The following is a 27,168-nucleotide window of genomic DNA, read 5'->3' as shown; positions in this document are numbered from 1 at the left end:
CATGCTGGAAATTTTAATGCAACTGCATACAGAGTCAGGTAGAGGGGTTGATTCTCACCTCAGGTGTGCATGCAAATTAGGTAAATTGGTGTTCACAAATTGCCTGAAGTGTGTGAATGAGTGTGTGTACCTGCAATCGATTGGCACCCCATTCAGGGTAAACCTGGCCTCATGCCTTAAGTCTCCAGGGATAGGTTCCAGGACACCCTACATCTCTGTAAAGCGGTATGTACGATGAGTGAGTGTGTGCACACACTATTATAATTTTCTGGCAACATCTTTGAGTGAGATCATCAGTTATCTATATATGTATATGGACACCTGATCATATACCTACTCTTATCTATGTGAGCAAAAGTATATAATCAGGTGTCCATATACTTTTGCTTATATACAGTAGGTAGGTATAATATAAGTGTAGGTATAATATTATATAAGTGTAGTAGGTATTATATAAGTGTAGGTTTATTCCACTGTGGCGAACCCTTGACAGGAGCAGCCGAAAGTCCAACAACAACCTGTCCAGAACCTGAAATAAAATGCTCTTACAGTATTAGCATGGACATGATGGCTTAGTCTTGCAACCTCCAGGCGCATGAGTCTGTGTACATGGAGTTGGTGGGTTTCCTCTGGGTACTCTGGTTTCCTCCCACAGTCCAAATAGTTTGTGTGTATCCCGCGATGAATTGACACCCCATCCAGGGTGTACACCACCTCGTGCCCTTAAGTTTCCTTGGATAGGCTTCAGGCCCCTGTAACGCTTTATACAGGATGAAGGGGTATAGACAATGAGTGAGTGAGTGAGTATTAGCATGCACAGTCAATTTAATGTGTTATTTTGTTATGTTTTGTTAAATACATGTCTGGTACTCAACAACATGAATATCAATATCTTATCCGATGTTTTTACATGCATAATCTCCATTCTCATGTATCTTGCACTATATTTGGCAGTCTCAGGCTTGCCTGAACATGCCCTCGTGTGAGTGCTTGGTGTAGCTCATGAGCCATGGCCCTTTAAAAGGCGATCCCACGCGCAGGGACGGGAGGGAGGGGTAGATGACGAGTTTAATCTTTTCTCTCGCTCTGTCTCTGTCGCTGCAGTCAGTCTTTTGTATAAGTTCTACAGGAGCTAATGTAGCACTGAAGGAGGACGGATTGCTGTGTCTGATTTACTGTGCATACAGTGCAGTTAGATAAGAAACAGCACTAGTTGTGTGTTTGGTTTTGGTTCCAGATCGAGAGATTTTTTCTCTCTCTCTCTTTTGTGAATCATAGAGTAGAAAGGGAAGTCAAATCCTGAACACGAGCAGTGATGATCTAGAGTTCTTGATCTGCGAGTTTTATGTGTTGATTTCTTTTTGTAAAGTGTCGTTTTAAATCTAATAATCCTGGTCCTCTGGGGAGCGCGTGGAGATCTCACTGAATGGGATGGTTTTAGTGACGTTGCGGCGCTCGCGCTCTCTCCTTAGCCACTGCGCGTGCGATATCCAGCTGCATTACATCAGTGCTCGGGCTGAGCGCGAGCGTGCTACAGAAGCGGAGTCCGGTGATCTGAACGGGTCTCGGTGAACGGTGCGTGCGTGTGTGTTTGTGCGCACTTGTGGTTAGACTATAATATTGACATCATCATTATCATTATACTGTATTAGACAGCCCTACTGAAAGGCACGTGCAGTCCCATGCGTGTGTGTTGACGCTCTGTGCAGACGCGTTCATGGCACACCACTTCGTCCGCGCGCCACTACGCGTCTAAACTTGCACCGGGAAGCTCGTGCAGCGACACTCGTCTACAGGTTCCGCGGTCTCGATGGCTGAGACAACATCATCCCCCGAGCCTCTGCCCGGAATGGACGTGGCCATAGACCCGGACTTTGAGCCCCAGAAGCGGCCGAGGTCATGCACTTGGCCGCTGCCGGAGTCCAGCTTGGCGAAGCCAGAAGCCAACGCCACGTACATCATCCCTGAGGAGGAGGATGATGATGAAGAGGAGAGTGCAATGGCTGTCAGCGCGAACGGAGAAGATGGCAGGCCTGATGCGCAGAGCGGAGATCAGGACCAGGACCAGGCGGGATCGCAGACCCAGGTGGAGGCTAAAGCGCGCGCTGCTGAGGTGAACGGACAGGGGGTGCAGCAGCAGCAAACCCCACGCAAGTCCTCGTCGCGCAGGAACGCCTGGGGGAACCTGTCCTACGCAGACCTTATCACGAAAGCCATAGAGAGCACACCGGACAAAAGACTGACTCTCTCCCAGATCTATGACTGGATGGTCAGAAATGTCCCTTACTTCAAAGACAAAGGAGACAGCAACAGCTCGGCTGGCTGGAAGGTAAGCTGTTTATTAGAATGCACTGTTGAAATGCATTGTCTACCCTTTTTTTTTTTTTATTTTACCCCTGTGTAAAAGGTAAGCTACTCGTGCTGAGTGCCACAAACAAAACAAAAACAAAAGGAACACATGTTCTGGCGTGCGCGAGCGTCTCAAGACGGGCGCGCGCACAAGCTCAGGGACAGCAGGAGCGCCCGCGTGACTCAGATTCGTGGCGATGCATACTGTATGACAACATATGTAAACAAAACACTTATTCATGCCTTTAAATCTATGCTGAGCTCGTTTGTTTGAAGGATTTAAAAAACAGGTGCGTAAATAATTACTCTCACATTTTTCCTAAAAACAAACAAAAAAAAAACCAAGGACATAAATCAGTGTAAAGCAGTGAGGTTAAGCAGGGGGACTAAATTTCTAATTAAATGTATAATTTAATGGATTAAGCACTATTGTTAACCTGTAAAACTCTGCAACATGTGAACTGATAAGCCCCCCTCTTTCCTTTCTCTCTCTCTCTCTCTCTCTCAGACCTTTTGTAGTATACTGGGTGTTGTGAATTGCATGAGATGGAAAAGGTCCTGAAAGAAAAACACAATCAAAATTGTCTAATTATTGATGCCGACACAAACAGACATACACACACACACAGAAATATCCTGGTGAAGAATCTGAGTTTATACTGTATGTAACATTATTATGATTTTTTTTTCTAAAAGCAATCCTATTTGTCCCTGCAGCATGGCCAGTTTACCTGCCTGGGCATGTTCCAGTGAACCAACATGTGCTCAAATGTTAGCTGTACACTAGATGACTTATGTAACTGTAACAGAAGTCAACAGTGGAGAGAATTTCACACCTCACACTGAGTCCTCAAGGATCTTGGCAGTGATGATTGCTAGCTAGCTGACAAGCCTGATGATGGCGAGATATAAGCAAATTATAAGCAGCTTAAAATGCAGGCATCTTTACTGTGTAACATAATGTTAGATGAAGTCAAGAGATTAGATCTGACTTATTAGCTATTTCACGCAGGTCATTAACATCTTCAAGTTAAATTAAATTAGTTTTCTTTGTAGCACCTACATAAAGCAGTATTGTAATGTCTGTGCTCTTTTACAAAATCTTTTTAAAAAATCACTTTTGTAAAATTGTATTTTCATTTTCTTTCTATAGAAGGTATCACGCTTCCTATTTGTGTTATTTGTATGTGTTATGTCCATGCTGGTCTTCTTGAATCGGTGATAAATTGCCTAAATCAAAAATCGGTCTCTTAACTGGATGTTCGAAGACAGGAAAAAATATCCTTTTTCTAGAGATTGATTTATACATAGACAGCCATTGTGGGTCAGAACCTACGGCGTTGGAATAACAACCAGTGTGTAAACAATATCACATTGGAGAAACATTGGAGTGAAAATGGAAAAGATTGGCAATAAATAAAGAAATACATAAATGAATAAATATCTTGAATCATAGGTATTATCAAAACAGATATTGGTTCACATGTTGGATAGACTTTTACCATTTTCTAATTGTTTCATTGTTAATGTTGCCTACTGGACTTCAAGTGTTAAAAAAAAGATCAAGAGTAGCTATAACCTCAGAAATTCCTGCACTGATCAAAACAATACATGGAAGGCATGCAAGAACCACAGAGTCAACACTCTTCCCGTGGTGCACACACGCCAGAGTAGCCTTTACATGCATAGAAAGCAAGCGTGGGGGGGTCTATACGCTAAGCAAAGTGCCGTGTCCCAGTAGTGTCTGGTAAGGTTGAGGTCATCTTTGCTATTCTTTCAGTATGGTCAGGTCACATTAGAGATCACAAACCACCCTAGGTTCAGACGCTTTTGTTCTCCGTTAGTGCCTGAGTGTCCTGTTTGTTCCAGGAGACATTCCTGTCTAGGAGGTCTAACAGACTAATAAAAAAAAAAAGTGCATGGGTGTATGATCTTGTACTTTTGGGGTGTGTATATTAATCTCAAAAGATGTGTATTCTGTATGAGTCCCTCGTGCATTTTTAAATTAGTGCGAAGCGACATTACAACATGTCTAACGTGCATATCTAGACGTCATGACATAACGGACTTTCCTTTGTTCTGCTGCGGATGGAGGGGAAGAAGAGGGGGATGGGGATGGGGTAGGACGGTCAGCGAAGGTAATAATGCGCTGCTCATAAACTCCCAGTCGGCAGTCCGTGAAGATATGTGGAGCTGTGCAGTGTGGAATGGGCTTCTTATAAAGCTGTAATGTGTGTAGTGAGTGTCAAGAACTGGATGGATTTGTGCGAGTGAGTCACGACTTCAGGTTTATGATAAGTTCTTCATCTAAAAGCGAAAAAAAAAATACAAAAGGGGTTTCTGATCCGTATGCTCATAAGTAAATAATGGGTTCCTTTGTAGCATCATGTGATTAGTGGGTTGTTACCATGGTTGCCCATGTGTGGTGTAAGTTCACGAGAGGTTGAGGTGGTGTGGGCGCCTCTCAGGCTGGTACTGCTACCACAAAGCGTTTATGTGTGCGTGTGTGTGGGGTGGGAAAAAAAAGGTGAGCGAGGATGTTTCATCATCAAGTACAGTCATAGGTTAGTCAGATGGTCATGTGTTGCCATGGTAACCCACAGATCCTAGGACGTTACGATTGCATTTCCATCCAAATGTTCTAACAAATCTTGAGTAGATTTTTTGAGCAGTGCCTCCATCAATTATGACTGCAATTACTCAGAGTAGGGGGAACAAGATGGCAGTGGACTATGTCAACACACTCACACACTTTAAGAGAGATTGAAATTCAGATAATTAATTGCATCATGTATTTTACCAAGCCACCAATATTTCCATGTCAGTCAAGCTTGAACTTGTTCTGTCTCTAATATTAAGGCTTGCTCATGTGCAAATTCAGAATTTGCATCAGCACTGATGGCTGGTGTGTTGATATGCGTGTGTGTGTAGACGTATTTCATTTGCCCCAAATATGCAGCTTCACGGTTGGATCCTGAGCTCCCGTCACTATCTATATGGGGTCTCTGTAAATGCCCAGTTCCGGTTTTTAGTCGAAACTACCTCTTAACACTAGCTCTTGGGATGGAATGACGTCCCATTATGACTGCTACGTGTCCAGTATTCCCAATATGAGCTTTGGATCCAACGCAAATGAATCAGTTTCCCTCAATGTAAAAGATCTTGCGTCTGGTCTGTTATAACGACTGGGTCCTTCTCCGACAAGCCACAAATGCCTTTGCATATTTTTCATTTCCAAGGTCAAGCAACACTTTTGGAACACTGCCCCTGATCTCTCTTCTGCTCTCCTCACCGAAGCGCTCTGACCCGAGGCTTTTGAAAGTTTAATTTGTTTCCCGCGCGACCTGTCCTTTCCAATTAAGGCTGTCTGCCACGGCAGTGGTGCCGAGCACAGGAGGCTAAATTGTTCTTGATTAAAAATTAATTGACTACAATAAAGCTGGCGTTCTGTGTCAGGAGCTGCTCGCTGAGAAAAAAAATAGAGCTCCGGATTGAAACACATTAGTACCAAGTACTCGTTGAATACTTATCCTAGCTTTTAACTGTGACATCTAGTGATCATATGGGAACATTAACTCTTATGATTGCAATTAGCTTATTCTAAACAGCTCAGCGAGCTTCTTCAGACAGATTAAAGGTCCATTGTGGCCTCTTCAGGAAAGCACTGAACTAAGCAGAGCTGGACAAAGAGAACAATGGGACCAGAACTCTGTGTTAGTCTTGAGATTCACTATGTTTGCACTGTGTTCCCTGAGTTTAAGATGTTTATCAAAGACGTCGTTAGTCCGCTCTCTTGTTCTTGGGATCCGCAGCATTGGCGTTGGCTTCCTTTTCAGGAGTCTGCTAGAGCCTGGTGCTGCTCTCTGACCAAACAAGTGGCTGTTTTATTCACAGCAGCCGTGTGCAAGTGAGATTTGACAGTCAAAACTGCTGTAATGTATACATGAGCTGTCAGGTGAAAAGGTATAGGGGGATTCCCTACGTCCCTTCGAAATTGAGAACGAGTGTATAGTATTCGCAAGGTTTTATTTTAAACTGTTTGTGCAAAGAGGACTTTTTTTCCTCCTAAATGCTATCCGAAAGCTTTATTACAAACTTCTTCATGCTTAGTGTTTGCCCACCTGTCCTAAGCAAGGCAGCTTAGAAGACTTGTAAGAAGGCGTGCACGAAAAAGTGCAGCGTCAATACTCTGGCTGAGCTCCTGCAGTACGTTAGAGGATCTGATGCTTCACCAACAGGTTTGTGCCTGCGACTCTTATCAGGCGCTCGAATCTCGATCGTACAGCAGAGATCTTACAGCTTTGTGTGGTTTTTTTCTCTTTTTTTTTTTAGTTTTGTTTCATTCTACTTATCCTCCCCCCTGCTCTCTCTCTCTCTCTCTCTCCTCTTGCAGTTTGCGCTGCACGGTTTATGAGGGCATGAAATTGCTCCAAAGCTCCGAGGCATATTGAGTCCTGGCTTACTCAGAATACTATCGCTTTTTCTCTTTCTCTATTTCTTTTTCCGCATGCCTGAAAATAGCTGATCTTTTAGCTCACACTCTAATTGCGATTCCTCTAATGTGCGCTGCTCGGATCAAGGCTGGGCTCTGCCTTTACTTCTGGCCTTTTTTTTTTATTATTATTATTATTCATTTGTACCAAAATAAAACACAGAAATGAAATCAGAGAGGTTGGATTTAATAAACTGCTGGGTAAAGCCAAGGACTGCACAGGAAGTGCTTTAACATAAATAAAACGCAGTATAGTTTAAAAGCACTCAGATAATAATCCTCTTGGTAGGCAAGAAGTGTAGTGGAATGGAGTTGAGGAAACATTCCTTTTTTTTTCAGACTCTCACGAAAGCAGCCATGACCTCTCGCAAAGAGCTGCACACATGCACACAAGTAAGCATGGGCAGCCTTGCAGAGCTGCACACTTAGCATGCATGCATGCATGCATGCATGCATTCTAGATGTTTGCAAGCCTTCATGTGTGAAAAAAGGTTATAAACAAAGCCAGAGGAGATCCGCACTGGATCTTTAAGAGTACTCACACACACAGGATTCTTTACTTTACCATGCATTAAAGTAGCTATGGTGCAATGGCTTCTTATCAGGGTCACTGCTTTAAAGCACATTAATGCCAATCTGGTGCATTCACATTCACCGCAATGGATTTCTTGCAGTCCCACATGCAGAGGGCACAGACTTTAGCACATTCACTTTCCCGTGTCTCCATACAACCCCCCTGCCCATTAATCCTGCATGTGTTAGCCTCCTGAGGAGTGAGGCCAGACCAGCACAGCGTTCCGGTTCATTGGTTCAGAGCCGGTGTTCAGGTTTCTGTATTAAATTAGATTTTCCTAATGTGAAAGTAACACAGATTTTATGGATACTGTTAACAAATCTCTGTGTAAGGGTAAATAAAAATCCCACCTATTGCGAAATGATTGGTTACAAGTATCCATTCTCGCCTGTGATTAGTTAGAAACGTAGAACTGGAAGGCAGGAATTAAATTGAAGCCATATCACATAAGACATGAGTGCTGTACTGCTGAATACAGCACGGCTGTGATGCGGTCATAGGCTTGTGTTTGGAAGGCATCACTGTCGGACTATATTCAGAAATACAGCATGAATGGACCTCAATGTGATATTCCTTTTATACAACAGGTCTATAAACAGCATTTAGCATTAACACATTATGATTTGTTTCTTTAGATCATTCCATGGCTGGTGATACTAACTAACTGAAACTGGTGGAGCTGGTCACCAACAGTTAGTGTAATTAACGTAGATGAAAGTAGTTTTAAATTTATACAGTACATGTACTATGTACAGTCCTTTAAATCCTTTAAAGGGTTTCACCAGTGGGTGTTTCTGTCTCTTATAACCACTCATAGGATGCCTCTTGTCCAAGTGGGTGAACTGTACAAATCAAAAGACTTTTTAATTTGTTCAAATGATTTTCTTTTACGGTTTGAGTTTTTCTAGTCACATGCTAGCTCATGTGCTAGCTTCTCTAGTACTAAGGAGTATGCTAACACGATAGCCACATACCCTCAGGATATCCCCCCCACATTTATTCCTAATTGTCTGGTCTCTGTATTACATATATCTTAGTAACATTACAGCGTACATTGCTGTACATCAAATTGTAATTGCAAGAAGGAGGTAAAAGACTAAAATGGTGAGGATTGAAGTGAAGTCAGAGTGCAGATGTGCCAGAGGACAGGTCTGAGGAATCATTATTGAATCATATTGGTTATCGTTGGTTAACGTGTCATGGACTTGTGGGATTGGAATAGTGTAATTCGTTGGAATACTGTAATACTGTATTCCTGTATTTTGGTCACCTGTCTCTCTGTTGCTAGTGCAAACATAGATCAATGCAAGGAGAAGAGCAGAGGAGAGTCCAGCTAACTGTAGCAGCTCTAATGTGGTCAGTACCTCACTTACTGATTGTGGTCACCTTTTCTTCTTTTCTTTCATCTTATATTTTTTTGAGCAAGCCCCAGTCTGGGATCAAGATTAAAAAAAAATCTCAGTTTTAATGCAGCTTTGTACTTGATACTGCACTGCGATTTGTCGCACCGAGAAGAGCACCAGTAATTTCTAATTAGGGCAAACAAAAGGCACATTTTTCAGCCCGCCAGCAGATCATTCCAGGCCTTCTTTATGAGACCTTGTCTATTCCTAAAGAGTGACAAAAGTGAGAGTCGTTTTTACTAACACTGCCAACAAGTGTCAATTTAACAAACACTAGACCCCCCCACCCCGCTCTCAGTCGCTCTCTCTCTCTCTCTCGCAGATATGGGTTAATGTGCCTTTCCCGTCTCCTTCTCTTTTGTTTGTTTTGCTTTTCTTTCACCTAGTCCCCCCCCCCCCCACACACACACTTCCTGCAGCTGTGCCGATGGTTCAGAGGTTTTTCCATGAAAACACAAAGGCAAATTAAAGCACACAACCTCAGAATACAACTCCTTCTACACAGTGATGGTGCAAGACATTGTGAGCTGCAGACACTGTATTGCACATTTTGTAAAAAAAAAAAAAAATCTAGAGAGACAAAGTAGTCATTTCAGGATGATTCCATAAAGGGATGGATGGTATGTGCCATCTGGAAAGTCACATCATTAGTTGAATGGAGCTGACCTGTATGTAATTAAAGTGAAACATGAGCTCAAAATAAATACACCTGTTCCTAGAAGAGAACAAACCACAAAACTTCTGGGAAAATGTCTTATTGTTATTATTATTATTATTATTATTACTACTAAAGCATGAACAGCAACATGAAACCATTAGTGAAAAAGGAAAAAGAATGTGGCACAATGTGGTCAAGTGGGACAATTCCCACATTGTCAGGCTGTACTTAAGAGTGCACCGGAAGGTCCTGAATTAAAATTCTTGGTTGAAGGCTACACATTCGCTACAAAGCTAGATAGCGAATAGAATTAGTATCTATTAGAGCAGACTATTTACTGGTTTAGTGTACTGGGATTTAGTAGCTAATGGAGCTTTTAGTATTTTTAGTATTTTAGTGCACAGGGTGGGATTTAGCCGTGGGTTTTGCATATATTAGAGCATACTATTTAGTAGTTTAGTGCACACGGTGGGATTTAGCTGTGGATTTAGTATCTATTTGAGCATACTATTTAGTAGTTTAGTGCTCAGGATTGGATTTAGCCATGAATTTATTACCTGTCAAAGTGCTATATATTTTATTATTATTATTATTATTATTATTATTATTTGCACAGGACACCATGGACATATAGCCATGGATTTAGTAGGTATTAGAGGCGTTATTTAATAGTTTAGTGTGTAGCCATGGATTAAGTGTCTATTAATGTATACTATTTAGTGTCTACTATTTAGTAGTTTGGTGCACAGAGCCGGATGTAGCCATGGATTTAATACCAGTTAAAGTGCGCTATTTAGTAGTTTTTTTGTGCAGGATGGGATTTAGCCATGGAATTCATAGCTATTAGAGTGCACTATTTGGAAGTTTAGTGTCTAGGATGGGATTTAACCATAAATTTAGCTGTGGATTTAGTAGCTATTGGAGCATACTGTTTAATTTAGTGCACAGGGTGGCATTTAGCCGTGGATTTTGCACCTACTGTATTAGAGCATACTATTTAGTAGTTTAGTGTGTAGGGTGGTATTTAGCCATGGATTTAGTAGCTATTAGTGCATACTTACTAGTAGTTTAGCGCTCAGGATTGGATTTACCCATGGGTTTAGAATCTAGTTTTAGAGCACGCTATTTAGTAGTTTAGTGCACAGGGTGGGATTTAGCCATGGAATTCATAGCTATTAGAGTGCACTATTTAGAAGTTTAGTGTCTAGGATGGGATTAAGCCATGGATTTAGTATCTATTAGAGCAGACTTTTTAGTAGTTTAGTGCACAGAGTGGTATTTGGAAGTGGATTTAGTAGCTATTACAGTGCAGTATTTGGTAGTTTAATGCTGGGTGGGATTTTGCCATTTTACTGGATACCCCCTGTATGAGATGTTTTTACTAGCGCTTTAGTGGTGACAGCTCGAAACTTGTCTCGTCAACACTAGACAAGGTATTCTGCGTTTCGTGATATATTTCAGGGATGTGGGGAAAGAGGCTTAGAGAGGCAACCAAGAAACCACATGAAGAAAAAAAAAAACCCTGGAAAGTTTCATTGCAATAAATCAGCATATGGTCTGCAGTGTAGAGCGGATTTTATCAGTGTGAATGGGTCCATAAGGTTTAGGGATGAAGAAGCAGTCAGGTGCCTGGTCATGTGAGCAGATCTCAGCGTGCGTCTGTGATTAGAGGAGTCAGTGAATCATACAGTAATCTGCTTGCTGAGGCTGAGTGCATTTGCCACACCATCACGTCTATGACCATGTGAGGAAAGAGTAAGAGAGACTCGTTACGTGAAAGAGAAAGAGAGAGAGAGAGATGAACTGAGGTCAGCAGATACAGAAAAGAGCAAAGGTAACAACGGAGAGCAGATGAGGGAGGCTCTTTATCAGCCCGATCTTTATCACTGGTTAATCAGACAGCTTGATGAGGTCACCAGACTGTCAGTGACCTTGAATGGGCATGTAAGACTTATCATGTTCACCTGACCTGTGCGCGATTACCAGGTAGAAGCCCGTCCTGTGTGATTGGCAGGGAAAGGGCACGGGGAATCTTTCTAAACCAGCCGTATAGCCGACATTAGTGAGTTAGATGCTAGTAGACTAGTAGATGCTAACTCTGGCTATCGCGCTCTGTTCCTCTGTGTTGTGAAAGTGATTGCCCATTCCCCCCCTTTTCATACTCCAGACCCTTCCTCAGTGGTTTCAGGCTGTTTCTGGCTAAACTGTACGAAGAACAGAAGAGCTGACATGATTGGTTAGCCAGCACTCCGCCCCCTCATGTGACTGGCTGGAACGTTCAGTGGGCCACTCAGCGCAGGGGAAGTGTATGTAGGTCAGTGTGTAGCGAGGCTGCACGTTGTGTGAATATGTGTGTGTGTGTGAGAGAGAGAGATGTGACCGTGTACCCTGGCATCTCTCCAGCTCACTTCTTCAGAGAGAGAGAGAGAGAGAGAAGAGGGGGAGGGAGAGAACAAGAAACAGAAAGAACCACAGAGAGTTGACTGAGAGGCCTCCTACACTCCAACTGTAACTCACAGAGGGGAAGAAACACACACACACACACACACACACACACACACACACAGCTACAGTATCTCCATGTGCTTTTCAGATGTATAATTTAGATGAAGCTTTGCAAATAGATTGAGCTTACACAATAATTTCCCCCCCTAAAAAAAAAAAAAAACAGACTCGTTACCATGGCAACAGGTCAAGCTGGTGCCCTAGTATTAACGACTTCTCGTTTTCCAAATCCCACAGGAAATGATTTCTGCCGGGAGTCTGTGCCCTAAATTTGCCCTCTTTTTTTTTCTTCTTTTTGCTCCGTATCTCCACACACCCTTGAGTGCCCGCAAACCTGAGGCTGTCGACACACAGCAGCTGTCTAGACCGAAAAAAACAAACGCTTGTCGTCTTTGCGTTTTACAGAGTGTGAGCTCTAAAAGCCCTGTCGGACCACTTAATGATCCACCGATGAATTATTCACCAAAGCTATGCTCAGTATTTACACAGATTTCAGACAGTACACACACACACACACACACACACAGACACGGGGACACAAAGACACACACAGACACGTGCATGCATTGCAAAAGCTTCAGGGGCGCATGGACGGTCAGGGAGAAGGAAAAGAGTATGAAAAAAAAATGCAGATGTAAAGATAAAAAGTTTGCAGGTTTTGCAGATGTTTAGAAGAAAAGTCATTCTTAAGTCGTGCTAAGCCTGTGGTGTGAGGCGGCTGTGTTTACACAAGGACTCTACTTACACTCTTAAGCACACTGAAAGACACGCGAGACGGTCAGGACACACCTACAAGACAAACTTAAAGACACATGAAGGATAAAGTGGAAGGCTAAAGCAAACTCCACTCTATATGTCGTGCGATCTGACCAGGAGAGTTTTTTTTTTTTTTTTTTTTTTCAGTGACATTCAGGACAAAATCACGTTATAGTAAAAGTGATTTGTTTTTGGAGTGTTAATTCTCAAACCTGGTGTGCACGTCCGGGTTTTCACTTAGACGTGTTTAGGCATCCGTTTTGCCATAGAAGCCTTTTCGAGAAGTCCGATCGAGATGAAGCGAGTCCTCGGGGAGGGTGGAGGCGGGTGGAGGAGTTCTCTGTAACAGCGGGTTGCTTTGCAGGTTTTTCAAGTTGTCCGCGCTCAGCCTGAACATCACATCTTTTTTTTTTTTTCCTTTTTTTTTTTTTTTTTTGCAAGTTCCAAAAAACAGAACAAGCGAGCCCTTCACCATGCACAGAAGCGGTTTGCGAGACTATTTTTCATCCCTCGCTCAATTATTCGTTCTTTTCCTTGGCTCAAGTGCATCAGAGTTTGGGTTGCGGATGAAGATTCGTTCCTTTTCTTTTCCTTTTTTAAAAAAAAACAAAATCTTATTATTACCTTTCAGAAGGGTACAGCAACCGCAGCCAAGGTGTGTAACTGTTTTGGCTCGGGGCCAGTATGTGTGTTTGTGTGATATTCTGGCATGAGGCCAGAAAGCACCACAAAGGCGTTAAATGGTTACATTCAGGGTTTTGTTCAGGGTTTTAACACTAAAGTCGCTTGTTCAGATTGGAGTGTCTGAGTTTGAGTAGACGACTCAATAGCTAGCCGTCGCCGTTGATTACGCTCTGTTTTAATTCAAACCGATTCAACTTGTTTGTCATAGTCATAGCAGACTAATCAAATATTTGTTTTTGATTTAGTATCGCTTCTGAGTGGCTTTATTTTTTTTAGCGAGTATCATAGGAATATGAGTAACACAAGACACTTTACGTCCATGCTGCTGAAGCGTCCCGTGACGCAGACACACTTTATGATGCATGAAAACATTATAGCGAAGAAAAAAAAAAAATAGTGTTATGAAGAAGTATTAAAAGAAAGTGCGAGGGATGAAAATCAATATTGCAGCCTGAGCCGGGGGCTTGGCGTATTACCGTGTAAGTGTCTGATGGGTTTCAGTGTGTTTCATCATGCCTGTGAGGTACATCAGTGAAAACGTGCCTTACAGATCCAGAACAAAGAGAGAGAGAAAGAGAGACAGAGAGTGACAAATTGCAGTGTCTTCTCTGTCGTGGGACGAAAAAAAAACAAAAAACGCTGCTATACAACCCAAAAGGGTCCAAATAGGTGTGTGTGTGTGTGTTTACTTTTTCCAGATGATTTCCACTTTTCTTTCCTTTTTTTTTTCTCTTAAATTGGGTTGTAAAAAATACTCTGAATATAATCTTCTCATGAGTGTGAAGTATCACAGAAATAAGCCACATACAAGCATTGTGCATTTGTCTGAGTGTTGTTTTGTTCGTTTCCCTTAATTGATTATTCATTATAAATACTTATATAATAAATTATACTTATAATAAGTATACTTATATAATAAAGCCTCTCTAAACTAAAAGTCTCTCAGCTTGGGTTATTTTCTGCCACGTAGTACCAGAAACAGGAAGTCATGTGACTTGAAAGTCAAGGGAATGGGAACTAAGGTGTGTGTGTGTGTGTGTGTTTGGGGGGTTGTTAGGAATGCTGGTGCAGCAAAAAAAAAATCCCATAACATGTCTACTTCTTCATTTTTTTCAGACTTTTTTTTTGGTGTCGTTAGAGCGTTAGTGCCGCTGAGTCTCACTAGGGAGAAAAAAAAGCAACAACCAAGTCAACGGTTCGAGTCATTTCAGGTGTTCCTGTGAGTAAAATATTTATTGATGGATAAAAGTGACTGAGGTTCCTGAGCCGGGTGTTGTGGGCGGGTTCGTGCTAGACTGATGAGCTCAGCAAAAACACACATGCACAGACTGCGTAATACAGATAAGGTTCCAGGACAGGCTCTGGAGTAACACGTTTATAAGGCGATATGAAACTATCACCACACACATCTACCATGTCAAACCCTGAACACGCACAACATCTCTATAAAACCTCCACCATGTTTACTTTAAGTGCCTAGTTCAAGTCGCAAGACAGCCACAGATATTATGTTTCTGAAAGGAGGCCACGGCACCCCTAACCCGAGCACACACTTTGGAACCCAAGACTACGGAATGGTTTCGACATTCGACGTTGCAACCCAAATTAACCAGTAAAGCATTGATCGACAAATGCTGCTGCGCTATCAGTTTTGGTCAGCTGGTGCCAGTGCACAGAGGAACACAGTGTTCTTTACTGTAGCTAAAAATACATCGGTGTTGCCCAAAGTTTATGTGTGGCTTTAAGTGTGTGGTGTGTGTGTGTGTGTGCATGTCTACCCAAGGCCACGCATTGGTGTCCGGTTAAGCCCTGTATCCATTACCATAGGAGGTGCCGGGATTGGGAGGCCAAGCGGGAAGTGGATTGAGCAAGTGTGCGTGTATGCGCACTAGTCGTGTTTACTGAGGTGTTAAAGCTCCGGTGGCAGTTTGTAGCCTGAGCCAAGTTTTTTTTTTTTTTTGCTGGTGTCTATCATGATTTGCCAGTCGCTCGAAACTTTTTAAGGTCGAGATGCCGTGTCTTGGTCATTTATCAGCTCTTGACAGGAAGGGGCCATTTAGCGTTTTCCTGATTAGAGGGGAAAAGGCGTGTCCTCCCACTCGATTGGTCAGATATGTTCCTGAGATGCTGGGGTGCCAAGAAACATATTTTCATTTTGAATTTTTTTTTATATGTTTCATATATAAAATAGCATATAATAAGGTATTTCTGACCATGCAAGAATCTATACAGCAAAGGAAAGAAAATAACGGTTATTACGGTTATTAAAACCCTAAGTGAGTCAAATACTGTATTTCTGGGTCTTTTAAACTGTGCATAAAGACACAACTTAATTCTTAATTCTTCATGCACCAGGTTTCTAACCAACCATAAAGCAGAAGGCGGAATTTTTTAACCTCACGCATAAATCCTTCTAACAGAGGCCGTTTCAATCATTTGTTTTTATTTCAGTAATCATCATCTTAATTTTTATTATTAGTAATATTTCTAAATCAATTATTTATACATGAATATGTATTAGACTAAGATATTAGTTGATATAAGTAGATATAAGATGTATATATATTAATATATATTAAGATGTAATATTCAACAAACATTGTGGTAAACTGCACGTGCTCGATGGTTCTAACCAATCATAGACAGAGGGTGAATTCTTGTAACCAATCATAATGCAGAGGGCGGGATTTCTTAACCTCACACACAAGCATACTTACAGTTTTAGACAAATAATTTTTTTTCTTCTTCTTCTTTTTTTTCCTCCCACGGCCCATTCCACGACTCATGTAAACCGGTTATTTTTGAACGAGCACGGTACTTTCCTTACGCTGAATCAATTATGACGGCACCGTGGCCTCGCACTTCCAGGGTCGAGGGTTTGATTAGCTTGGTGGGTTTCCTCCAACAGTCCAAGATATCCAACTCAGGCTAATTGGATTTCACTGTGTGAATGAGTGTTTGAGTGCTTGTGTGCCCGCGATGGATTGGCACGCCGTCCAGGGTGTACCCCGCCTCGTGCCCTAAGTCTCCTGGGACAGGCTCCAGGTTTCCTATAATAAGTGAACAGATTAATTGGTATGAAGAGTGAGTGAGTAGGTGGGTGAATCAGTTTTAAGTTTATTGATCTTAATCATAGTCTAGTACAACATCAGAAGCTTACGGTGACAATAATTGTTTACATTACACTCAGTATTGCTAAGGTTACCAAGTTTGCAATGTTTCTCCATGAAGTATTCAACATTCTCTGGTGTTAGCTGATCCAAAGCACGCTTGACAATCAGCTCGAAAGGATATGGAACTGCCTCCATATCGCTGGCGCTTTAATCGCTATAGATTTAGAGCTCATATACTCCTCGCTCTCGGCCATGTTGTTGAGTACCCACAGTATGATGATGTCATCGATGCCATGCTTGCTTTTTTTTCTGGAGATATTTCTGTATTTCGATGTACAGGTACCATATTTGTGTAAACCGTGGCTTATCATCAGGAAACAACTAATTGTACAAAAATAAAATGTTTTAGTTATCTCAATCAAATACAATAAAGTGGGCATGTGCATTTGATAGGTGCTTTAGTGGACTCAATAAGAATCAGACAATGCCTACAGTGTGAAGTTAAACCTTTATCACTTCTTTTTAATTGTCTTCATGGCTTCAAAATATATCTCGAAGCCTAGAACGTTTTTTTTTCCCCCCTTACACATTACCCTGAACTCTGGAAGTCATTTTTTTTTTTTATTATTATTGTATAAAGCTGCTTTGCAACAGTGACTATTGCTAAAAGTGCTATATAAATAAAACTGAATTGAATTATACCCAAGTTAGGATTTTGTTAATGGATATTAGTACAGTCTCCTACCCGAAATGAATGGATCTCAAAAGAGTGGAAAATAAACAACCAAAGAAAAACAAAAACGGGATTAACTGTGTCTGAAACCAAAGCCGAGTTCTCAAAAGTCTCCTTTTCTATTTTTTTTTTCTTCGCCTTGCTCAAGTTCTCTTATATTTTCTCTTCGACGGTTCAGTGCACGTGTGTGTTTACGTTGGCTCGCTCGGGAGGATGGGACGCGCAGTTCTCTGGCATGAGACGCGATTTACAGCTACAGAACGAATCGTGCCAGGGAAATGTGTCTCGAGTGACTCCCTGCTTAGTGATATTATTATTATTATTATTATCGACTGAATTATTCCATGTCTTAGAGAGCTCGCTGATGCGCATGATGCAGGACAGGGATGTGGACGTGATGTGCGTGCGTGTGATATATCCGTCAGTGTGATTGGCTGGAGAGGTTGTGTTGGGAAAGCTGATACCCCATGTGTCATGGAAAAACAGGTCTGTCTTCTTATGCAACATACATCCTTTTAGACCTGTTGACTCGATATCGTGTCACTTATTATTGAAATTCAAGGCCAGGTTCGTGGATGGCGGAACGTAGAGCGACGGGAGTGGTGTATACTGTAGCGTGCTCTGATTAACTGACTGTTTAAAGTACAATCACATATACACAAACAGAGAGCGGGACGCCTCTTGTGCTGGAGGAGGAGGAGAAAAAAAAAACAACAACGCACATTTGGTAGTAAGGAGTGGAATGTTCTCGTCTACGATCCAGCATGTAGAGCAGCTGGGAATGGGACGAGAGAGAGAGAGAGGAAATCTGCAGGCATGCTTCATGTTTTTCATAAGTATGTTTTTGTGGGTCTAAGCAGTTTTTTTTTCTGTGTGAGGGGTGTGGGTGCGTGTGTGTGTCTGTGTGTGTGTGTGTGTGTGTGTGTGTATTGTGTGTATAAATACATCTCCTCTCCTGTGCAGCATCAGCGGCCGGTCTGAGTTTATTTATAAACCTCCTCCTACGTGTCAATGGTCCGCTCTCCTCTCCCTCCCTAAATCTCACTCCCTCTCTCCCTCTCACTCTCTCTCTCTCTCTCTCTCTCGCTTCCTCTTTTTCACTTTCTGTAACTCTCTATTCTTCTGTCTCACCCTCCCGTTTTGAAAATCAAGTGCTTGGAGAACTATAAATTTCCTCCCAAGCATCAGGGTTCAATAATTATTCCTGGAAATTGAAGAGTACACGTACACACACACACACACAAGCACAGAAAGTTCACTGTAAGAAGACCTTCTCCTGACAAACTTGGCCGTACACTTGAACTGACCTCAAGATTTGTGTGTGTGTGTGTGTGTGTCCTGTCCTTGTTATGATGCATGTGAATTCTACCGAGAGCCTAAGAAAGGATTAGTTGCCTCCATGGAATACGTGCACACATAAACATACTGAGTCAAACACACACAGGCACACACTTTTCTTTTTTTTTTTTTTTCCATCACTGATTATGTCATCAGGTCCCTCTAGAAAGGTGCAAGGTCCACGATCTTTAATGAGTGACATCATCTCATCTTTACATCTGACTCGTTGCGAAACGGATTTATCTAAATCAAGGCTTTAAATAGATCTGTGTGTAAACGAGTATGTGTTGGATAGATTAAAGACGTGCTGTTGAGGAACCTTAGGAAGGCCGTGGCCCGGGTGAGGAAAAAGTCAGGTCGGAAAAAAGGAGGCAGAGCTTAATAACTCGACGCTTTGGCCAGACCACTAAGCAAGCGCAAGTGTGTGTGGCGTATCGCAGCGAGAGCTTCAACGTGGCTTTCTGACCTCTTTGGGTGTGTGTGTGTGACCTTGTGGCTGTGCAGTAGGTGGTGGACCAATAAGTCCCAGAGTGTATTTTCACATTACGCTGTCCTTAACAGTACAAAAGGGAAGGAAAAAAAAAACAACTCCTTGCACTTTCACTTATCTCGCTTTAATTAAAACAAGGAGAGTAAAGTTAGAGATGTGTGCATGTGACTGTGTGTAGTGTGTGTGATGAGAGTGTTATGTGTGTAGTGCGTGGCTGCTGACATTGATAGATTGTTACCACATGTTGCTGAAGGACAAAAAGGCCTCTGTGTTCCAGAGAGATTCAGTGCGCAGCTGGGCTCTCACTTAACAGCCCTACACACGCAAAAACACACCCATGCACTCTCTCCCACACACACACACACACACACACACACACACAGTGTCAAGTAAAACACAAATAGCTACAGGAATAGCTTCTTTTGAAAAATTTGAACATTCTGTTAAGAATTGTTGAGCAAGAACTTGAATGTGTTTGAGTCCCAAAGTAACCATAAAGTGTACTTTTGTACTCGTAGAGGTGTGTGTGTGCGTGTGTGTGTGTGCACGTGTATGGCGATACATGTCCAGGCGCATCAAATATTGTGTGTGTGGGCAAAAGACTAAATCCGAACACTCGGGCTTGGGGTGCTATTTTTGATGCCATTGGAGAAATCATAAGCATCCTAATCATAATTACTCCCAGCTTTTCTTTCTTTCTTTCCTTCTTTTTAATAAAAGGAAGGATGAAGCGTCTCTGGTGAGATACCACAGAGTGAGAGAGAGAGAGAGAGAGAATAAACCTTAATGACTTCATTCACAACATGTTTTTCCATTGAGAATTTAGTCATCAACAACCCCCCCACTGCGCCGTTCCTCTAGTCACACGTACATACACGTACACACACACACACACACACACGAATGCACAAACATTAAGTCACATCTCCAGAGAGACAGCAGGATTGGCGGGATTTGATTCACCTTGGCGTATTCAGGGAGTAATAGTGTAATCGTCCTGATAATCTACATAGGAAACAAGATCAGACTCAGGTTTATGCTTCCCGTCAGAAGTGTCAGTTTAAATTAAAAGAGGCATGAAAGAAAGCGATGTATGATTTCAGGTGCAGATAAACTGGATCGGTAGGAGGTGTTGTTTTTTTTTTTTTTTTTCATAAAGTTTGGTGCATCCATGAAGTATATTGCATTAATCTGTATTACATATTGTATATTTCTGTTGAACGATTTCCTGCAGCACTTACAGTCGAAGATGGAAAGCAGGATTACAGAGCGAATAATGTGTGTAAATCAGAAACGCGTGCGCACCACAGCCAGGTTTTTTCCCACGCAAAGGCTGAGAAAAAAAGAATTGTCTTTTACTGTAGTTTACTGTAGTTTTTTCGATTGGGGGTGTTTTTCTAACCCTGGTTAATGATGTTAGGTCTCAACGATCTGTTATATGGTTGCTCGAATCAGTGGCCTATAACATAACTTTTCATATTCAGTGTTATTGGGTTTTATCCTCTTGCGATCCGATTGTCCTCATATGAGGGTATGAAATTTTGCCCCAACTATGTCTATATTGTCTATATATCCATGTTTGATCCTTATATGAAACACATTAGGTATAATTCTAATGCCAAGCCTTGAGGATATTATGTTAATAGTTTTTCGGGTGCTATTAAAAAGAAACAGTGAGGAGAAAATTAATGAAAGGTTAGATTAGATTAGAGTATATTGGATATGATTTAACTTTATTGTCATTTTGCAAAGTGCATGTACAAAACCAATGCAATGCAGTTACCATCTAACCAGAAGTGCATAAACAGCCTATTTCCAATAAATAACATTGTGGTAAATAAGGGTATGGCTCCATATGCACAGAGGTGGGAGTGTCTTATGTGCAGAAGGCGCGGTAGGTAATAATAGTATTACATATTGTATATAAAAAAAAAATTATAACTGTGGAAACGTGCAGTGGATATAACATGTCAAGCAAGAAGATACTGTAACAGGCTCAGCACGATGTACATATGTACACATATGATGTCTGTATGATACAGAATAAATATGAGTGGGATATACAGTAGTGCAATAATGAACATTAATTATGGATGGTTTAAAGATGCGTAGTGGATGAAGCAGTGCAATATAGACTGAAAGTGACAGAACAGTGGTGTATTTGTTAGCATTTGATGGAAAAAATGTTCACTCTATTTGTGCGGATGCTGAGGCACCTGCCCGATTCAAGAAGGGTTGAATAGTCCATAGTTGGAGTGAGCGGTATCTTTGATAATGCCTTGAGCCCCTCAGTGTTTCTTGTAAATGTCCTGCAAGCTGAATACCAATGATTTGCAGCAATGCAGTTGCCGTACCACACGGAGATGCAGTTTGTGCCAATGCTCTCAGTGGTCCAGCAGTAAAAGTTCCCCAGTATCGTAAAGCACAGATGGGACTTTTTAATAGAAAATACTATTATACTAATAATATGCGCGTATCCCCAACAAAATCTACCACCATTGCTGCCCTGAGGGAATATCGTTTCTGTTTCTTTACCACAGTTCCTGAGAGTTGTAGGATTGATGCCAAGATAGCTCTTTTTGGATCATATGAAGGCCCAACATCTTGCTAAGTGTCTTTATGTTGTTGTTATTGTTGTTGTTGTTGTGGTCTACGCTAAAGAAGACATTATTTTTGTCTTTTCTGGCTCTTACCTCACTGGGTTGTATGGGTCAAATGTTTTATACATTGTCCTCTAAACACTGAGGGTAGTTCAAGAATAAGGGTAGTTAAAAATATGGAGGTTTCTTGTTGCAACTTGCATTCTACCAAGTCATTAAAATCTATTTCTAATCTCATCTGTTTCTCTTTCCTGGCACAGAATTCCATCAGGCACAACCTGTCTTTACACAGCCGTTTCGTCCGTGTCCAGAACGAGGGAACCGGAAAAAGCTCATGGTGGATGATAAATCCTGAAGGAGGAAGGGGAGGTAAAGCACCACGTCGCCGCGCAGTCTCCATGGACAACGGGAACAAGTACACCAAGAGTGCACGAGGACGTGCAGCAAAAAAGAAGGCTGCGTTACAGGCTGCCCAGGAGGGATCGATAGAGAACGTGTCTGCTGGGGGTCTGTCCAAGTGGCCAGGTAGTCCTACATCCCGTAGCAGTGATGAACTGGATTCCTGCTGGACTGACTTTCGGTCACGAACAAACTCCAATGCTAGCACAATAAGTGGCCGTCTGTCACCAATCTTAGCCAATCCAGAGTTGGATGAGGTTCCAGACGATGAGTTGGGCCCACCCCTCTCACCAATGATCTACTCCAGTTCCAACAGCCTTTCGCCTCCTTCTTCATCCTCCTCAAACTCCAAGCAATGCCCGGCTGAGCTTCCACGACTAGGCACGATGAACCTCAATGATGGGCTAACTGACAACCTTATGGATGACCTCTTGGACAACATAGCACTTGCACCATCAACACAGGCAAGTCAAGATGGCTCCACCTTTACATTCGGGAGCACCACTTCCACTCCAGGCTCCTCCTCTTCCTCACCAAATGGTGCCAGTAGTAGTGGAGGGTTTGGTAATTCCATTTTCGGCCCCTCTGCTGGAGCATTAAGACAGACACCCATGCAGACGATCCAGGAGAACAAACAAGCATCTTTCTCAAGCATTTCTCGTTTTGGGAACACCACGCTTCAGGAGCTGCTAAACTCTGACTCACTGGGCTCCCACAGCCACAGCGATGTCATGATGACACAGTCTGACCCACTCATATCACAAACCAGTGCAGCCGTTGCTTCTCAGAATTCCCGTCTTCGCAATGGCCTCATGCACCCCAAAGACCCTATGATGCCATCATTCAGTTCTGGGTTCAAAGGTCAGAGCAGCCCTCTCCAGAACAACCGACATCATCAGGGCACCAACACCCAGGCATCACTGCACTCGCTCCCCAAAAATGGTCATCCAAGCCTGGCGAATGAGATTAATAACGTAGTTTCTGCCAAGCAGCATCTTCAGCAGCAGTCCTCCATCTTGTTAAGTGAGACCTCTGTTTACTCTGGGTTGAATGGCAGTAACGGAATGGGGGTTTCTGGAACAGAACGGTTTCCCACAGACTTGGATTTGGACATTTTCAACGCAAGTCTTGACTGTGACATGGATTCCATAATCCGCTCAGACTTAATGGATGCTGACGGTCTAGACTTTAACTTTGATGCTTTGGTGCAAAATAACGTCAGCCTGAACCCTGTTGGCAGCTTCAATGGGACAACGCAGTCCAGTCAAAGCTGGGTTCCTGGCTGAAAGTGATTTTAAAGGTCAGTAAAATGGTATGATTTGACAAGTTTCAAAATATAAATTGGTGTGAAATGCATTCTGGATGTATTGTTTCAAATACAAATGGCAGGAACAATAATTATTTGAAAATCTTATCCAGGGGTGCAGAACAGATTTTAGTCACCACCAGATTTTACTTAAACTCTATAAAATTTGATGGCCAAAAGTTTGTGCAGCCCTTACCAGTACAACCATATGTTATTGTTCTCAAAACTGCTGCCACATACTTGGAGGCAATAGTATGCCGTACTATTAAGATTTTCTTGTACTGAAAATAAGAGGTCCAAACCTGCTCCAGCATGATACAATGGCATGGTACAGTTGAAGTGGAGGAACTCAAGTGTCCAGCACAGAGCCTTGACAGAACTCGATACATTATGAACTGGATGTGGAGCCTCCTTGACATCCTGGCATCAGTGCCAGACCTTAGTGACGCTCTTGTAGCTGAACTGAATGAACACAAATCCCTTCCCTCATGGAATGCAGTAGTTTTGGAATAGGGTATACAATACTGAGGTTTTCATGTACCTTTAAATGTTCAAATTTCAGTGTAATGAATTTGTGCAATAACACCTTATGACATACACCCTGTGAGACAGTGACATACTGTAGTGGAGTCAAGTGGGGATCCACTGGGAAAGTGACATAGAAGTCTATACAGCATAACTAACTGATTTCTTTCACTCTGTTTCTGCTTCAGGCTCACACCTGCATTGCAAAAAAACAAAAAAAAACTACAACCCACAGACAAATTTCCATCCATCATGGACTCATGCCATCAATTGCCAAGCCTGCCGCCACCATCGAGCACTGGAACCTATGTCTGTTTACAGTCGACAGCTCTGGAGAATCTTACCTTAAGTACAGGAAACACACCAGAACCCACCAAGGAGTTTTTTGATTAAACGAACACTCATTTTTAAAGTCCTCCCCCAAACAATGCCTATCTTCGAAATCACTTGAAAATAGAAGGGTTTCGCGTGCTACGGAAAAAAAAAACTTCCTACGACTTCCTTGTGGTTTGTTGTCAAATGTCATCTTCAAGCACTTACACTTTAATAACACATTACTCAAACTGAGAGTGAAAATTTACACACGAGTTTAAATTTCAAAAGCAACACTCTGAGACTGAGTAATGTTTCGACTCGGTGCACTTTGGGTTCCGCCTCCAGTTTCAGTTTTGATCAGCGGCGTAATCAGTTCCTAATTTGACATAGTAGCTTAATATCAGAACTGAAGTAATACAATATTGTAGCACAGAAATACAAGAAGAAAAAGATTCCTTACTGTTTGTTTGTACTGTATGTAACTAAAAAAAAAAAAAAGAAAGAAAAAGTTTTTAACTCGTATGTAAATGCTTCTAAGAGAGAGCTTAGCTGGTGGAAGGATAATGTTTAGCTAGTTGTAACACGACTTCTGGGCTATTGCATATCATTGTAGCCAAATTAAGAACTTAATAAAAATGTTCTTGCATTGTGAACATTTCCACGCCATACCAGGTGCTAAATAATCAGTGTTGGGCCATGTGTGTGTTCCCAAGGCTTGAAGGACAGAGCATACACAATTACCATAGCTTATGGCAGCATTCAGTGGTGGGTAGGCTTCCCCTGTAGAAAGCCATCTTTACTGAGCAAAAACAAATAAGCTAGCATTTGTATATTTGCCAAATTACTTGAACATGTTGGAGATATGCTTTTAGCCAAAATCACGTGGAAAAACACAGTTGAATTTAGAGACTTCCTGTCTCTATATGCAAACTATATTATCACCATGGCTCAGGGTTGAAAAGGGGTTACCATAAAAAAATAATAATAAAAAAAGAATTTTAACTAGAAAAAGTTCAGGTCCCCGCTCAGTTCTAACTGCAACCTGGTTCTATACAGTTTCTTGACAGTGAAAAATGTTAAGGGAATGTGTGCATTTCTACACAGGCAACAAGCTTCTAAAAACAGGAAGCGACAAAAGAATTTCGGGGTGGGGTTTTGTTTTGTGTCTCGAATGAGATTTTGTTGTTTTGGAAAGCTTAGCTTTTCTTACAGTTGTATAAAAAATCTGATGAAATCCCCAGTGTTGTGTGTTGTCTCGCACCACTATGCATGTATGTAACTGTGCATTGTGTGAATAATGTACAAACATCCTGCTTCGAGTCATGTAACGTTGTGATGGCACAGTACAAGTATTGAAAATGCTGTGAGAGCGCTTTGGACCACTCGAGATTATAAAATACCCTTAGATCCAAAAAGTCAAAAAAGTAGTCTCCATGTACACAAACTCCAGGTAATAGTTTGTAGGTGTTGTGAAAATTTTAATGTGTGTCGTCTTCTTCATGGACGTTCTTATTTCTTACATTAACATACCAGAAAAGTCCATAAGAACAAATTCAACCTTAGATTAATCATGGGCCTGATTTATCAATCTTTTAACTGAAGTCCTGTGTGTATATGGACACACCCCAGCTTCAAATTCCGGACATATTTACACAAAACGTCCCGTAAGACTGATTTTCCTTTGTACTCACAAGCGTTTGTTGATAAATACCAGCCAGGACATTCATGGCACAGCTGAGTTTCATTGAGCGACGCCCACAAAACTCCATAATAGGGAAAGCTTATGGAGGATAACGAGGTGAAAAGGAAGAAAATAAGTTAGAAGATATTTTAGGCTCATATTGACACCAATGAAGCAGGATGCATAACACCTGATAAAGACCAAAATGCAGGGATAAGTAAAAATGAAAACAGATGGAGGAAAAATATATATTGTCTCTGTCTTTGAATCAATACACCCTTTTAGAAATGCATGAGGAAACCCGATTGATGAATTCAAGAAGAAACCGATAATGGCACATAGCACGCTGGGGAATATCATGCTCGGAGGACGTCAAGACCTATTCGAGATCAGGTATTTATATTATGTCTGTTTGAAATAGGAAGAAATCCCAAGCAGTGACAACAACTCGAGACAGGAATGGCACAAGGTTGAATTATCCAGCTTTTATTCTTGAGGAAAAAAATGAAACCAATAAACTAATGTTAATTCGTGAGTTCATATCCAGCTTGATAAATGAGGCCCATTGCTTGGAAAATCGCACAAATTTACCCATAAAAAAATATATATATATCTTTTAATTGGCCCTAGCTCTTTAGAACAACCTTGCATGTGTTCTGCTTCTTCTACTACTTTTTCTTTTTCTAATTATGACTTGTTTCTAGGTGGGAGAACATGACACCACCTCAGTTATATTCCATGGGAATGATTGGTATCCCAGCCAGCCCTAATAACCTCCCAAGTCCACGGTGTTATGTATACGTCCATGCTGAGAATCAGACACGATTACCACTATCGTAATCTCTTCCTGACTTTATCCCGCCTATTATCTTCGTCCCTTGACCCCTTGTCCACTTGACCCCTTGATCCTGTAGTAATAACTTCTCTCCTTGATGTTAGTGGGTATTTTTATTCCTGTGTACTCCATTTTGAATTGCAATCTAGTTTGTATAAAAATGGTGCGCATGTAAATAAAGCTTGATTGAGCTCTAGGTCTCTGTCTTGAAATCTTTTTTTTTTTTTTTTTTTAATTGTTCATCACTCGTCACTTTATACCTGACTTACCGCATACTTACTGTATACTTCACAAACGCATAGTGAGCATTAGTATTTGTTGTATAATGAATATCTACATTAAGTGCATCTTGTAGTACAGTTCTTCAAAACAAGTTCTCTAGTGCTTAATATTCAAGCTTAGTGATCTCACA

At 41.7% G+C, this 27,168-nt stretch overlaps 1 protein-coding gene across 1 annotated transcript; it reads left to right on the top strand.

Moving 5' to 3' along the window:
* Positions 1-1,081: 1,081 nt before the first annotated feature.
* foxo3b (forkhead box O3b) lies at positions 1,082-26,952 on the top strand. Its single transcript, XM_053515498.1, has 3 exons — positions 1,082-2,329; positions 21,956-23,394; positions 24,114-26,952. Exons 1-2 carry the CDS (start codon positions 1,811-1,813, stop codon positions 23,378-23,380), a joined length of 1,944 nt encoding a protein of 647 aa, XP_053371473.1. The 5' UTR covers positions 1,082-1,810; the 3' UTR covers positions 23,381-23,394; positions 24,114-26,952.
* Positions 26,953-27,168: the final 216 nt, after the last annotated feature.

Source organism: Clarias gariepinus, chromosome 2, assembly GCF_024256425.1.
Source record: "Clarias gariepinus isolate MV-2021 ecotype Netherlands chromosome 2, CGAR_prim_01v2, whole genome shotgun sequence".
Classification (NCBI taxonomy): Eukaryota; Metazoa; Chordata; class Actinopteri; order Siluriformes; family Clariidae; genus Clarias; species Clarias gariepinus.
The sequence above is the reverse complement of the archived record's forward strand: the minus strand, read 5'-3'. Positions and strand labels throughout refer to the sequence as shown.

Excerpts from the sequence above, each read along its gene's own strand:
- foxo3b (XM_053515498.1), top strand. The coding sequence starts at position 1,811 with ATGGCTGAGACAACATCATCCCCCGAGCCTCTGCCCGGAATGGACGTG. Across the intron at positions 2,330-21,955 it reads ACAGCTCGGCTGGCTGGAAG|AATTCCATCAGGCACAACCT; the intron begins GTAAGCTGTTTA and ends TTCCTGGCACAG.